The sequence below is a fragment of the Notolepis coatsorum genome (assembly GCF_963971535.1).
Source record: "Notolepis coatsorum genome assembly, contig: SCAFFOLD_291, whole genome shotgun sequence".
NCBI lineage: Eukaryota > Metazoa > Chordata > Actinopteri > Aulopiformes > Paralepididae > Notolepis > Notolepis coatsorum.
This window is the reverse complement of record NW_028172476.1, coordinates 130,851-147,623: the sequence shown is the minus strand read 5'-3', so window position 1 is coordinate 147,623 and position 16,773 is coordinate 130,851. Positions and strand designations below refer to the sequence as shown.

Genomic DNA, 16,773 nt, shown 5'->3' with positions numbered 1-16,773 from the left:
CACTGACAGTCTTAGTGCTGCGTTCACACTGACAGTCTTAGTGCTGCGTTCACACTGACAGTCTTAGTGCTGCGTTCACACTGACAGCCTTAGTGCTGCGTTCACACTGACAGTCTTAGTGCTGCGTTCACACTGACAGTCTTAGTGCTGCGTTCACACTGACCTTAGTGCTGCGTTCACACTGACAGCCTTAGTGCTGCGTTCACACTGACAGCCTTAGTGCTGCGTTCACACTGACCTTAGTGCTGCGTTCACACTGACAGTCTTAGTGCTGCGTTCACACTGACAGTCTTAGTGCTGCGTTCACACTGACAGTCTTAGTGCTGCGTTCACACTGACAGTCTTAGTGCTGCGTTCACACTGACAGTCTTAGTGCTGCGTTCACACTGACAGCCTTAGTGCTGCGTTCACACTGATAGTCTTAGTGCTGCGTTCACACTGACAGTCTTAGTGCTGCGTTCACACTGACCTTAGTGCTGCGTTCACACTGACAGCCTTAGTGCTGCGTTCACACTGACAGCCTTAGTGCTGCGTTCACACTGACAGCCTTAGTGCTGCGTTCACACTGACAGCCTTAGTGCTGCGTTCACACTGACAGCCTTAGTGCTGCGTTCACACTGACAGCCTTAGTGCTGCGTTCACACTGACAGTCTTAGTGCTGCGTTCACACTGACCTTAGTGCTGCGTTCACACTGACAGCCTTTTTTTTAACAAATGTTTTTTATTTTCCCTTTTTTAACATGAAACTAGACAAACAATACAGTAACAGTAATAATCAATGATAAATCACAGGACAATGACAGAAATAATAATAACAATAATGACAGTCCAGTAATTAAATCAAAATAAATGTAGATTAAAAGACATACAAATAATAAATACAATACATGTGCTCTTGCTCGCTCTTCATCACTCTTTCCTTCCCCTTCCATCCCCCCCCACCCCCCCCTCAGGACCCCCACTTGGACTATACATCCACTATTTCATTTAACATCAGAAAATTACAAGTTTATATGCTACCCTTTATCCTCTCCACCACCTCTAACCAGATTGCTATGCTGGCTTCATTAACACCTAAAATTCGTGCGGTAGATATCTCTAGATAAATCACATCGAGATGGGTAAGAACCCATACCTTCCGGCACATTTTATCCGGTTGAATCCAGCGTGACGCTATCAACTTTTTGGCAGCCGTAAGACCGGACAAGATTAGTCTCTTTACATGTACAGAGGTTGATAACTGAGAGACATCATTCAACAACAATACAGAAGGCAGTACAGGTATGGTCAGAGATAAAAATTCCGATAATTGCGTGGTTACTTTTTCCCAGAAAATCTTAACAGGAGGGCATTCCCAATACATTATGCATAAATGTACCAAGAGCACCGTTTAAACACAAGGAGCATCGAGGGTCTTGTCTTAGCGCTGCGTTCACACTGCAGGTATTAGTGCTGAATTGTGATTCAGTGCTCCAGATCTGATTTATTTTGTTTGGTTGTTCAACCAGTGTGAACTGGTCACTGCTGCAGAACTGACCTCCTGAACTGACCTCCTGAACGGACCTCCTGAACGGACCTCCTGAACGGACCTCCTGAACGGACCTCCTGAACGGACCTCCTGAACTGACCTCCTGAACTGACCTCCTGAACTGACCTCCTGAACGGACCTCCTGAACTGACCTCCTGAACTGACCTGCTGAACTGACCTCCTGAACTGACCTCCTGAACGGACCTCCTGAACTGACCTGCTGAACTGACCTCCTGAACTGACCTGCTGAACTGACCTCCTGAACTGACCTCCTGAACTGACCTGCTGAACTGACCTCCTGAACTGACCTCCTGAACGGACCTCCTGAACTGACCTCCTGAACTGACCTCCTGAACTGACCTCCTGAACTGACAGATGAACACTAACGATGATGGACGTAAGAAATTGTGACAAAATTATGTCAATCTAGCACGACGTGAAGGTCGAACGTGACGTTGCCCCACAATGGTGGAACGAACTGCCCACCCCAGTTAGGAGCCGAAACACGTCCAATCTTTCGCTGTCGACTAAAGACGCACTTCTTCAACCATTATCTGAAAAAAATTAAATAAAAATAAATCTAACCCTAACTAACCGTACTGTCATGCACTTGTCCTAATAAACTAACCTACACTGTAACACTCAACACTTTGATGAACATTGTTACTCAGCTGATAGAGTTGTGCCCTTCCTTCCTGATGACTTGTCGTACAGAACTTGTAAGTCGCTTTGGATAAAAGCGTCAGCTAAATGACTAAATGTAAATGTACATGACGTGAAGGTCGAACCACTGTTCAGACTGAGGTATCTTTGCAAATAAATCTGACCTGTATATGATTTAGGACCAACCAGAGAGAGCGAGATATAGAGAGAGGGGGGGAGAGAGATAGAGAGAGAGATAGAGAGAGAGAGAGAGAGAGAGGGGGGTGGAGAGATCAAGTCAAGTCAAGAGTTTTTTTTTATTATTATTATTATTATTATTATTATTATTATTTTACATGAGATAAAGAGAGAGAGAGAGAGAGAGAGAGGGAGAGGTGGGGAGAGAGATAGTAGAGAGATATAGAGGGGGGGAGAGAGAGAGGGGAGAGGGGGGAGAGAGAGGGGGATGGAGAGATAAAGAGAGAGATGAAGAGAGAGAGAGAGAGATGAAGAGAGAGAGAGAGAGGGTGAGGAGGAGGGTGAGAGAGAGAGAGAGAGAGAGAGAGAGAGAGAGAGAGAGAGAGAGAGAGAAGAGAGAGAGAGGAGGGGGGGGGGTCGTCATGGGGTCCAGATGTGAGGCTGTGTTTACATTACTCCTCCAAACGGGAGTGTATTTTTAACCTCTCTGTGTTTGTTCTCTCCGCAGGGTTAACCTCTGACCCCTCTGTGTTTGTTCTCTCCACAGGGTTAGGGTTAACCTCTGACCCCTCTGTGTTTGTTCTCTCTACAGGGTTAGGGTTAACCTCTGACCCCTCTGTGTTTGTTCTCTCTACAGGGTTAGGGTTAACCCCTGACCCCTCTGTGTTTGTTCTCTCTGCAGGGTTAGGGTTAACCTCTGACCCCTCTGTGTTTGTTCTCTCTGCAGGGTTAACCTCTGACCCCTCTGTGTTTGTTCTCTCTGCAGGGTTAGGGTTAACCTCTGACCCCTCTGTGTTTGTTCTCTCCACAGGGTTAGGGTTAACCTCTGACCCCTCTGTGTTTGTTCTCTCCACAGGGTTAGGGTTAACCTCTGACCCCTCTGTGTTTGTTCTCTCTACAGGGTTAGGGTTAACCCCTGACCCCTCTGTGTTTGTTCTCTCTGCAGGGTTAACCTCTGACCCCTCTGTGTTTGTTCTCTCCACAGGGTTAGGGTTAACCTCTGACCTCTCTGTGTTTGTTCTCTCCGCAGGGTTAACCTCTGACCCCTCTGTGTTTGTTCTCTCTGCAGGGTTAACCTCTGACCCCTCTGTGTTTGTTCTCTCCACAGGGTTAGGGTTAACCTCTGACCTCTCTGTGTTTGTTCTCTCTACAGGGTTAGGGTTAACCTCTGACCCCTCTGTGTTGGTTCTCTCTGCAGGGTTAGGGTTAACCTCTGACCCCTCTGTGTTGGTTCTCTCTGCAGGGTTAGGGTTAACCTCTGACCCCTCTGTGTTTGTTCTCTCTGCAGGGTTAACCTCTGACCCCTGTGTTTGTTCTCTCCGCAGGCGCCGGTGAGTCGGGGAAGAGCACCATCGTGAAGCAGATGAAGTGAGTCACACTGTTCTCAGCCGGGAACTTACTTCATTTACGTTTTTTTTATTTAACCTTTATTTAACCAGGCGGGTCAATTAACTCATTGAGCGTCACGCTGTTTTTCCATCTGTACTGCCTGGGGCCAGCGTTATTGACAATTTTCACGATGTTTGCGGACCCATCGTATATTCTATATTATAGCTATGGAGACAATAGTATGGCTCACTTGACAGACACTGTTTACAGTCCAACATTGACAAACCAGTTCATTTCTACATACTTTTGTTTGTGCGCTAAACATCGACCGGTTTCAAAATAATCCAGTCTCGTTTTCTAGATATGAGATATGACGTGTTATATGCATATGCGCAAATCGTTCGGGTTGCTCGCCTGAACCCTATATTATTTCCAAATCAAAGGTATATATACCATATATAGATATTTCTTCACAAAGTCATCAAGGGGGGGGGGGGGTCGTTTTACGAAGCTGCGATCGTTACCAAAAGCATGTTTTAGGTTTGGTAAAATAGACCTAAAATAGACATTACCTTAGTCAGAAGGTACTCCAAAATGAATAATCGCAGTAGTTCCATCACGATCATCATCACCGGTGTGCATTGGGCCTGGCTATAATACGGGAAACAATAGGTTTCAGGCGAGCAAATCTCCGACAGATGGCTGTGTGCTGCTCACTTTGAGGGGGAGGGGATTCCTGCAGCCAGAGGCACAGAGGCACTGAGAGACACCTTAGAGGTCCAGTTCAAAAGGTAGGCGATACTGCCACCTGTCGGGATTTGATTGCCATTGCAATTATAACGTAGGCAGCGGTGCCAGGGAGACACAGGCAGGTCCGCGCGTGTGAACACTTTAGGCAACCAACTTGCGCTTCCGCGTTGCTCTGAATTGCTCTGATTGGCCGAGCGCGCGCATGCGCATGAGCCGCGACGCGCTCCTCAGAGGCAGGAACACTAAGCTCCCCCTTAAGCTCCAGGAGAGAGGAGAGAGGCTGAAAACCCGCAGTTCTTGCCCGACTGATGGGAGCCGAATCCCGGATCCGATTTTTCTGATGAATACCCCCAAAACATGGAGGTCCCGATCACATGGAAGTATTGATTGCGCCGTAACGAATCATTAAAGAAATATACCGTTAACTCGAATATGTTGTGCCTTTACACATATGTTGGATTATGTAATTGGTTTGTCATGACAAACTAATAAAAAATCGCGATTTACCCGGTGGCTACAACAACACACAGTGACTACATGCGTGTGTGTGTGTGTGTGTGGTTTCCAGTTGCCTGTAATACCCTCCTCACCTGCCCGTGACCCAGGGGTTGAGAGAGGGGGGGGGGGGGGGTTGTTAAGTAGCAGGTATGTAAGGTTTTCCTGCCTAGAGCTGCTGCTTAGTCCAAACCACTCTCACAAATGCACTCACACACACACACACAACCCTCTAAATCCCTCTCTTGCAGACATCATTAACATACAACGAGGTTGCCCGGTAGTACACATGTGCGTGTGTACAAACATTCTTGCTAGCATGTGTTGTTCCTTTACAGACACACACACACACACACACACACACACACACACACACACACACACACACACACACACACACACACACACACACACACACACACACACACACACACTGTATATTTGTGCTAGTACTCACACACGCACGCATACACTGTATACTGAGAGAGAGAGAGAGACAGAGACAGAGACATAGAGAGAGACAGAGAGAGAGACAGAGAGAGAGAGACAGAGAGAGGTGAGAGGGAGAGAGGGAGAGGGGGAGAGAGAGAGAGAGAGAGAGAGAGGCGGGACAGAGACAGAGATAGATACAGAGAGACAGAGAGACAGAGACAGAGAGACAGAGACAGAGAGAGAGAGCAAAAACCTACTTAGGGTCCACAGACACACTGCCAATAATGCATGCAGGGCAGAACTTGGCCAATACCCTCTAATCATTCAAATTCAAAAGCGAGCCATCAAATTTTACACACACCTCCAATCAAGTGACGCCCACTCCTACCACTACAAAGCCCTTCAGAGCCAAGAGACGAACCCAGATAAGAGTCCCCTCTGCCAGCTAGTCAGAAATCTCTGCCCACAAACGCTTCAGGACAGATACCAAGAAATCTGGCCAAACCAAATAATCTCAAAACAAAAAGAAAATTATATTGAATATTGGAACAAATCAACCAAATCTCAAAGTAAATTAGAATTCTATTTGACCCTAAACAGAGAGTACACAGTGGCAGAATACCTGACCACTGTGAATGAGATCAAATTAAGAAAAACATTGACACGGTACAGACTGAGTGGACATAGTCTAGCCATAGAAACAGGCCGTCACAGGCAGAACTGGCTGCCCAGAGAGGCCAGGCTGTGTTCACTTTGCCATCAGGGGGATGTTGAGACAGAACCTCACTTCCTGCTATACTGTGAGAAATACAAGGATCTAAGAGAAGTCTTCTTTGATAAAATAAACAAAATTGATGCACAGTTTATCCATCTCCCTGATCACCAAAAGCTGCTATACATGTGTGGGGAAAAAAGTCAGTGTACAGCATTAGCTGCAAAATATGTAGATGGTTGTCACACAATAAGAGAACAAGCCCTGTAAATGTATCTGAGTGGCCACACTTGAAAAATGACTACCCGATTGAGTGACTATTTTGTAAATTAATATGTTTCTTGTTGATTGTCCTTACTGTTATTACTAATATTATGATATTTTATTGCTTAATATATATGTTATTGTGTGTATGTTGAACTTTCTTTGGCAATAAGTATGTTAATATTGCATGCCAATAAAGCCTATTTGAATTGAATTGAATTGAGAGAGAGAGAGAGACAGAGAGAGAGACAGAGAGAGAGACAGAGACAGAGACAGAGAGAGAGATACAGAGAGAGAGAGACATAGACAGAGAGACAGACAGAGATAGACAGAGACAGAGAGAGAGAGACAGAGAGAGAGACAGAGAGAGATACAGACATAGAGAGACAGAGAGAGAGACAGAGTTCACATAATACATTTAAAATAGGCACACACATATTAGAAAACACAAAAAGATACCCATATTTGGGATTGAAAATAAATCATAATGGTAACTTCAACATGGCTGTGAATGAACTGAAGGAGAAGGGAAGAAGGGCTTTTTATGCCATCAAAAGGAACATTCCAATTGACATCCCAATTAGGACCTGGCTCAAAATTCTAAATTCTGTAATAAATCCAATAATATTATATGGCAGTGAAGTGTGGGGTCCATTAACTAACCAAGACCTCCCAAAATGGGAAAAACACCATGCAGAATTGTGCAAAAAACGACTTAGGGTCCACAGACACACTGCCAATAATGCATGCAGGGCAGAACTTGGCCAATACCCCCTAATCATTCAAATTCAAAAGCGAGCCATCAAATTTTACACACCTCCAATCAAGTAACCCCCACTCCTACCACTACAAAGCCCTTCAGAGCCAAGAGATGAACCCAGATAAGAGTCCCCTCTGCCAGCTAGTCAGAAATCTCTGCCCACAAACCCCAGGGCTTCAGGACAGACACCAAGAAATCTGGCCCAACCAAATAATCTCAAAACAAAAAGAAAATTATATAGAATATTGGAACAAATCAACCAAATCTCAAAGTAAATTAGAATTCTATTTGACCCTAAACAGAGAGTACACGGTGGCAGAATACCTGACCACTGTGAATGAGATCAAATTAAGAAAAACATTGACACGGTACAGACTGAGTGGACTTTTCTTTGACCTTAGTTTGTCATTTATTGGGTTGACAAATGGTTGTCACAATAGCAGGTTATAAAACTGAAAGGGTATGAAAGGAAATGTTTCAACATCAACATAACACATAGACTATAATAATATCATAAATTATAATTAACATGAATACATTTAGCCTATATTATATCAGTTCATTCAAATGAACAATTACCAAATGCATTTTCATTAAGAACATTCATTCAGCATTTACCAATACATTTTACATTTTGTATTATTATTATTTATTATTATATATATATATATATATCATATATACTATATATAACCTATATTATATATATATATATATATATATATATATATATATATATATATATATATATATATATATATATATATATATATATATATATATATATTATTTATTTATTATTTTTTATACCAATAATCAACATTGTTCTTTAAACTTAACCATGTCATGAATGTCATGCATAAAAATGTTCAAACAATATATCCAAACTGTTGTAATGTCAAACATTACAGGGCTACAGCCCATGTAACACTACAGACAGCAGAAACACCATTTCCCAGGGTGCACTGGGGCCGCATGTCAAACATTCCAAGCTGAGCAGAGCTAACATGCTACAAACATTTCATGTTGAGCAGAGCTAACATGCTACAGTAGTTAATATGCTAGAGAGCTAACATCTAACATAAGCAAAGCACTTAATGAGCAAGCAAAGCACATAAACATAAAGCAAGCAGGGAAGGTAAATGTAAACATACCATTGGGCTATCACGTTCCTGGTCTGATTGCAGCTAACTCACTGAGCACAATGTGAGGACCAGTGGCGGCTCGCCACCGGGGGCGCTAGGGCGCCGACCCACCTGTTAATTGAGAGAAGAAGAAAAAAAAACGTTTTTGTTTTTTGTTTTATAGCCCTATAAATAATATAAACATGTTTAAAATGAATAATATTTACTCATTTTAAGTATGTTTGTGTTTCCAATGCACAATATAACTTAATTTTACAAAGATTAATAATAGTTTTCCTGAACAGGAAGTGACGATTCTGTCTGATATAGACCTTTTCATTACGTAGCCGCAGGCATTTCTCCTCGCCGTATTTCTCTCTGGGCTAGGCGCAATTGCGCCTGGAGTGCGCGTGCCCGCCGTGCACTGGTTCATCGCTGTATCCGTCGCAGCCACGCGCTTTGCGTTGAATATGATGTATTATGATGGAACTCGGGCGCTGGTTTGAAACGACCTAGCAAGCAGCCGAGCGTCTAAAAGCTCTCTGATTGGCCGACGCGGTACTTTCCGTAACCGCAGTTTGCAACATGAGTTTATGCTGTTGTTGTGTTGTGTGATGCAGATATTTGTCTTGGAGCGTGATGGCAAGTTCTTTCAACGGTTAGGCTTAGGCACTCTTTCAAAGTTGGTTAAGGTTAGAGTTTGTCTTAGAGCATGGCGATAGAACACCAGGTAGTTTGCAGGCTGTTCGAGGCGGACATGGACAAAGGCACTCACAGTACTTGTTGGCTATTAACAAGCTATATTATGGATGCAGTGTGCATGGGACATGCATGGACAATGGATGGACATCAACACAGGCTGGATGGACAATGCCATGGAGTGGATATACTTTATCAACAAGCCAACAACAAGGTAGATTAGCGATCTTAACTCTAGTTTAATACATGATACGTTGTCTACTGATGCCGCATAATATCAACAGCTGATTCGTTGTAACGTTACAGCTTTCATCTAACGTTAGCTACTGCTAGCTGTTAGCTCTGTTAGCTTAGCTGGCCACTTTTATAATTACTGCATGGAAACGGAGTAACGTTAACGTTTAAACGTTATGTCGAGGTCATACAATACTACAGTCGACATAAGGTTAACGTTACCCCGTTAAACCCCCAAGTGTTTAAATAGCAGCAATCTTGTTGAAAATGTAACGTTACTAAAATGCTCTGCCACTCAGATAACGCTTCTCTCTCTCTCTCTTTCTTTTGGATTGAAAATACGTGGATTATGGCTTGTTCAATATCGTCTATGTTTGAATGAATGAATGAATGAAAACTTTATTAACAGATTGCAGAATGGGTACAATACAGTACGGCTCAATACACACAATTGTTAAGGGGATGCAGACCAGAGAAAGACGTTTGTCTTGTTTACATCAGGGTCCCAGATTTTCGATTCATATCGATAGTTTAATAGCTAGCCTTGGCTCGTTTAACAATATGCAAAATATGTGTACAGCCCTGTACTCATACTGAAGTTATTCTTGGTATATAATACTACACAAACTAGGTCTGATTGTGTAACGAATCGATTCCACGTCGCGCTGTGTGTGAGAGAGAGAAGGAGAGAGAGGGAGAGATCTGCGTGTGTTTGGAGACGGAGCGAGTTTTGTTTCTAACTTTTCTATTTATATATTGTGTTTCAAGTTGTGAATTAGACTATACTTTATTTGACTGGTTGTGTGTTGTTGTAGTAACAGCTGAGCGACTCGTTCATAAGAGCCGATTCATTGCCGTGAGCGTGAGTCGAATCGCTCACGTCTTGCCATGAGTCGGTTGCGTGGTACTGTACATGTTTGCAAAATGTTTTGGTATAGCGCCCCTAGTGGAGAGAGAACCAGCAGCCGCTACTGGTGAGGACCCCCCCCCCCCCCCAATGTGAGCACAATTAAGGACCCCCTCGATAACGAGATAGCATATAGGGTTTATCCTTCTAATAAATTTCAAATTTACAATGCACTACCTGAAAATTTTCAATGCAAGTCCTGTGGGCTGCCCCCACAGATGCCAGACGGTAAACCAGTCATAGATGCCTGATATAAATTATTATTTCTTTACTCCTAAAGTTAATTTAATTTTAATTTACTTTTGAAAATAGTTGCAAGGAGTACATTTAATCATTTAGGGGACATTTAAATTATACCATTTTGTTTTGGATAAATAATACATGTAATTTTGAGTCAATTGAATACATTTGGCTCTCTTTGCTCCTAAAGAGTTCGACAGTACAAGACAAGTGCAACGAAATTGTGTACGTCCAACCAGGATGTGATAATCAACAATCAGTTGCAATAAGACATAAATAAATCTGTACAGTAAAGTGCAATGGTTAGCACAATGTGCGATGGTGAGAACAAAATTATAATAAAAATACACAGGTATACAGTGAGGTGCAGTGGGCTAAGTAGAGTTTTGATTCAGAAGTCTGACAGCTGAGGGGAAGAAACTATTCCTGGTCCTGTTGGTTCTGCCTGGGAGGCTGCGGTAGCGTGCCCCCAGAGCGAGTACCCCGCAGGCGGGCAGCGTGCCCCAGAGCGAGTACCCTGCAGGCGGGCAGCGTGCCCCAGAGCGAGGACCCCGCAGGCGGGAGAACAGTCCATGGTTGGGGTGAGAAGCGTCTCGGATGATGTTCCGTGCTCTCCGTGAGCACCGCTTCTCATAGATTGATGAGATGGGGGGGAGTGGGGTCTTGGTGATGCGTTGGGCTATGTTCACTACCCTCTGCAGTGATTTCCGGTCCTTAACGGTGCAGTTGCCGTACCACACTGAGAGGCAGGTGGTGAGGATGCTCTCAATCGTACAGCGATAAAAAGTTCACTAGCACATGAGGGGGTGGGTGGAGTTTGGCCAACTTCCTCAGGAAAAAGAGGAAGCTTGTGTGGGCCTTCTTGACCCGGGTCGAGGTTAGGGTTGGGCACCGAGAACCGGTTCTAATAGGAACCGGTTCCTAACTTCCGGTTCTGGAAGTTATAAGTATTTACATTTTTTTTTACTTTGTTAATTAATACCCTAGTTACAGTACAGCAACCAAATTAAACTGTATCAAGTCAACTGACAATGTGAATAGTATGATTTTTTTTCTTTTTAGATTTTTCAAAAAACAAAAAAAATCTCTTGCGAAATAAGCTGTGACCTGTTTTGACCTGCACCTCAAAGAATCGGAATCGAGAATCGTTCAAATCCAAACGATGCCCGACCCTAGTTGAGGTGTTGGTGGTCCAGGACGCGTGAATATTTTAGGCAACCAACTTGTGTTTAGCGTTTCTCTGATTGGCCAATACGCCCATGTGACCACGGCAGCGCGAGAGAGCGGCAGTGCGGAAATAGGCTGTCTATTGCCATTCTCTAAGTCAAACTCTACCCTTAACCAGCTCCTTAACAGCGCCTAAACTTAACCCTTCTAACCTTAAGCAACTCCGAAACAATGCCTAACCTTAACCAACTCCGAAACAATGCTTAAAGTTATGCCTAAACTTAACGGCGAAAGAATGCGAATGCACGTTAAAAAAAAAAAAAAAAAGAGAAATTGAAGGGAATCGAACTAGCGAGCAACGAGCCGTAGGATCCACAGCCATGCAGCTTTGCCAATTGAGCTATTTCTGGATACTGAATAAGGGGCGGTTACTGGCATATAATGAGCTCCGCTCTGCTGCTGTCGCGTCGCCGCAGGGGCGTGGCTAGACGCAAGTTGGGCGTGGTTAGACACAAGTTGGTTGCCTTTAATATTTAGGCGTCCAGGACAGGTCCTCAGAGATGTGGACTCCAAGGAATTTAAAACTACAGACCCACTCAACCTCCTCTGTCTGTTTTATTTCTCCTGAAGTCCACCACTAACTTGCCCTTTAACCCCTAATTTCTCACAAGGTATACTGCACCTTGTGTATACTGTACCTTGTGTATACTGCACCTTGTGTATACTGCACATTGTGTATACTGTACCTTGTGTATACTGCACCTTGTGTATACTGTACCTTGTGTATACTGCACCTTGTGTATACTGCACCTTGTGTTTACTGCACCTTGTGTATACTGTACCTTGTGTATACTGCACCTTGTGTATACTGTACCTTGTGTATACTGCACCTTGTGTATACTGTACCTTGTGTATACTGCACCTTGTGTATACTGCACCTTGTGTATACTGCACCTAGTGTATACTGCACCTTGTGTATACTGCACCTTGTGTTTACTGCACCTTGTGTATACTGTACCTTGTGTATACTGTACCTTGTGTATAATGTACCTTGTGTATACTGTACCTTGTGTATACTGTACCTTGTGTATACTGCACCTTGTGTATACTGCACCTTGTGTATACTGTACCTTGTGTGTACTGTACCTTGTGTATACTGCACCTTGTGTATACTGCACCTTGTGTATACTGCACCTTGTGTTTACTGCACCTTGTGTATACTGCACCTTGTGTATACTGTACCTAGTGTATACTGCACCTTGTGTATACTGCACCTTGTGTATACTGCACCTTGTGTATACTGTACCTTGTGTATACTGCACCTTGTGTTTACTGCACCTTGTGTATACTGCACCTTGTGTATACTGCACCTTGTGTGTACTGCACCTTGTGTGTACTGCACCTTGTGTATACTGCACCTTGTGTATACTGTACCTTGTGTATACTGCACCTCCTGTATACTGTACCTTGTGGATACTGCACCTTGTGTATACTGCACCTTGTGTATACTGCACCTTGTGTATACTGCACCTTGTGGATACTGCACCTTGTGTGTACTGCACCTTGTGTATACTGTACCTTGTGTATACTGCACCTTGTGTATACTGCACCTTGTGTTTACTGCACCTAGTGTATACTGCACCTTGTGTATACTGCACCTTGTGTATACTGTACCTTGTGTATACTGCACCTTGTGTTTACTGCACCTTGTGTATACTGCACCTTGTGTATACTGCACCTTGTGTATACTGCACCTTGTGTGTACTGCACCTTGTGTATACTGTACCTTGTGTATACTGCACCTTGTGTATACTGCACCTTGTGTATACTGTACCTTGTGTATACTGTACCTTATGTATACTGCACCTAGTGTATACTGTACCTTGTGTATACTGCACATTGTGTATACTGCACCTTGTGTGTTCTGCACCTTGTGTGTACTGTACCTTGTGTATACTTCACCTTGTGTATACTGTACCTTGTGTATACTGTACCTTGTGTATACTGTACCTTGTGTATACTGCACCTAGTGTATACTGCACCTAGTGTATACTGCACCTTGTGTATACTGCACCTTGTGTATACTGCACCTTGTGTATACTGCACCTTGTGTATACTGTACCTTGTGTATACTGCACCTTGTGTATACTGTACCTTGTGTATACTGCACCGTGTGTGTACTGTACCTTGTGTATACTGCACCTTGTGTATACTGCACCTAGTGTATACTGCACCTTGTGTATACTGTACATTGTGTATACTGCACCTAGTGTATACTGTACCTTGTGTATACTGCACCTAGTGTATACTGTACCTTGAGTATACTGCACCTTGTGTATACTGTACATTGTGTATACTGTACCTTGTGTATACTGCACCTTGTGTATACTGCACCTTGTGTATACTGCACCTAGTGTATACTGCACCTTGTGTATACTGCACCTAGTGTATACTGCACCTTGTGTTTACTGTACCTTGTGTATACTGCACCTTGTGTATACTGCACCTTGTGTATACTGCACCTTGTGTATACTGCACCTTGTGTATACTGCACCTAGTGTATACTGCACCTTGTGTATACTGCACCTAGTGTATACTGCACCTTGTGTTTACTGTACCTTGTGTATACTGCACCTTGTGTATACTGTACCTTGTGTTTACTGCACCTTGTGTATACTGCACCTTGTGTATACTGCACCTTGTGTATACTGCACCTTGTGTGTACTGCACCTTGTGTATACTGTACCTTGTGTATACTGCACCTTGTGTATACTGCACCTTGTGTATACTGTACCTTGTGTATACTGTACCTTATGTATACTGCACCTGGTGTATACTGTACCTTGTGTATACTGCACATTGTGTATACTGCACCTTGTGTGTTCTGCACCTTGTGTGTACTGTACCTTGTGTATACTGTACCTTGTGTATACTGTACCTTGTGTATACTGTACCTTGTGTATACTGCACCTAGTGTATACTGCACCTAGTGTATACTGCACCTTGTGTATACTGCACCTTGTGTATACTGCACCTTGTGTATACTGCACCTTGTGTATACTGTACCTTGTGTATACTGCACCTTGTGTATACTGTACCTTGTGTATACTGCACCGTGTGTGTACTGTACCTTGTGTATACTGCACCTTGTGTATACTGCACCTAGTGTATACTGCACCTTGTGTATACTGTACATTGTGTATACTGCACCTAGTGTATACTGTACCTTGTGTATACTGTACATTGTGTATACTGCACCTTGTGTATACTGCACCTTGTGTATACTGCACCTAGTGTATACTGTACCTTGAGTATACTGCACCTTGTGTATACTGTACCTTGTGTTTACTGCACCTTGTGTATACTGTACCTTGTGTATACTGTACCTAGTGTATACTGTACCTTGAGTATACTGCACCTTGTGTATACTGTACCTTGTGTTCACTGCACCTTGTGTGTACTGTACCTTGTGTATACTGTACCTTGTGTATACTGTACCTTGTGTTTACTGCACCTTGTGTATACTGCACCTTGTGTATACTGTACCTTGTGTATACTGCACCTAGTGTATACTGCACCTTGTGTATACTGCACCTAGTGTATACTGCACCTTGTGTTTACTGTACCTTGTGTATACTGCACCTTGTGTATACTGTACCTTGTGTTTACTGCACCTTGTGTATACTGCACCTTGTGTGTACTGTACCTTGTGTATACTGTACCTTGTGTATACTGTACCTTGTGTTTACTGCACCTTGTGTATACTGCACCTTGTGTGTACTGTACCTTGTGTATACTGCACCTTGTGTATACTGTACCTTGTGTATACTGCACCTAGTGTATACTGCACCTTGTGTATACTGCACCTTGTGTATACTGTACCTTGTGTATACTGCACCTTGTGTATACTGCACCTTGTGTATACTGTACCTTGTGTATACTGCACCTTGTGTATACTGTACCTTGTGTATACTGCACCTAGTGTATACTGCACCTTGTGTATACTGTACCTTGTGTATACTGCACCTTGTGTATACTGCACCTAGTGTATACTGTACCTTGAGTATACTGCACCTTGTGTATACTGTACATTGTGTATACTGCACCTTGTGTATACTGCACCTTGTGTATACTGCACCTAGTGTATACTGTACCTTGAGTATACTGCACCTTGTGTATACTGTACCTTGTGTTTACTGCACCTTGTGTATACTGCACCTTGTGTGTACTGTACCTTGTGTATACTGTACCTTGTGTATACTGTACCTTGTGTTTACTGCACCTTGTGTATACTGCACCTTGTGTATACTGTACCTTGTGTATACTGCACCTTGTGTATACTGCACCTTGTGTGTACTGTACCTTGTGTATACTGAACCTTGTGTATACTGCACCTTGTGTGTACTGTACCTTGTGTATACTTCACCTTGTGTATAATGTACCTTTTCAAACCTCCTGCTTGACATTCTTCCATACTTCCTCCTTCTACCACCATCCAGCCGCCACGTGGGCCGTCTCTGTCCAGCTGGCAGACATTCCGTTGGCTCCCTCTGCTGGCTGGGTTGACTGTTTTCACTCTCACACATTTTTGTGGCGACAGACAGGCAGGCAGGCAGGCAGGCAGGCAGGCAGGCAGGCAGGCAGGCAGGCAGGCAGGCAGGCAGGCAGGCAGGCAGGCAGGCAGGCAGGCAGGCAGGCAGGCAGGCAGGCAGGCAGGCAGGCAGGCAGGCAGGCAGGCAGGCAGGCAGGCAGGCAGGCAGGCAGGCAGGCAGGCAGGCAGGCAGGCAGGCAGGCAGGCAGGCAGGCAGGCAGGCAGGCAGGCAGGCAGGCAGGCAGGCAGGCAGGCAGGCAGGCAGGCAGGCAGGCAGGCAGGCAGGCAGGCAGGCAGGCAGGCAGGCAGGCAGGCAGGCAGGCAGGCAGGCAGGCAGGCAGGCAGGCAGGCAGGCAGGCAGGCAGGCAGGCAGGCAGGCAGGCAGGCAGGCAGGCAGGCAGGCAGGCAGGCAGGCAGGCAGGCAGGCAGGCAGGCAGGCAGGCAGGCAGGCAGGCAGGCAGGCAGGCAGGCAGGCAGGCAGGCAGGCAGGCAGGCAGGCAGGCAGGCAGGCAGGCAGGCAGGCAGGCAGGCAGGCAGGCAGGCAGGCAGGCAGGCAGGCAGGCAGGCAGGCAGGCAGGCAGGCAGGCAGGCAGGCAGGCAGGCAGGCAGGCAGGCAGGCAGGCAGGCAGGCAGGCAGGCAGGCAGGCAGGCAGGCAGGCAGGCAGGCAGGCAGGCAGGCAGGCAGGCAGGCAGGCAGGCAG

General features: G+C 44.6%; 1 protein-coding gene across 1 annotated transcript in view; it reads left to right on the top strand.

Annotated features, from left to right (window-relative positions):
- The window catches only part of LOC311248045 (guanine nucleotide-binding protein G(i) subunit alpha-2), a gene marked incomplete at its 5' end in the record, with an annotated part of 60,020 nt that overhangs the window by 5,902 nt on the left and 37,345 nt on the right, over positions 1-16,773 (top strand). Inside the window, one exon of the mRNA XM_084339007.1 lies at positions 3,694-3,699. Coding sequence (XP_084195133.1) covers positions 3,694-3,699 — 6 coding nt within the window. The remainder of the gene's footprint in view (positions 1-3,693; positions 3,700-16,773) is intronic.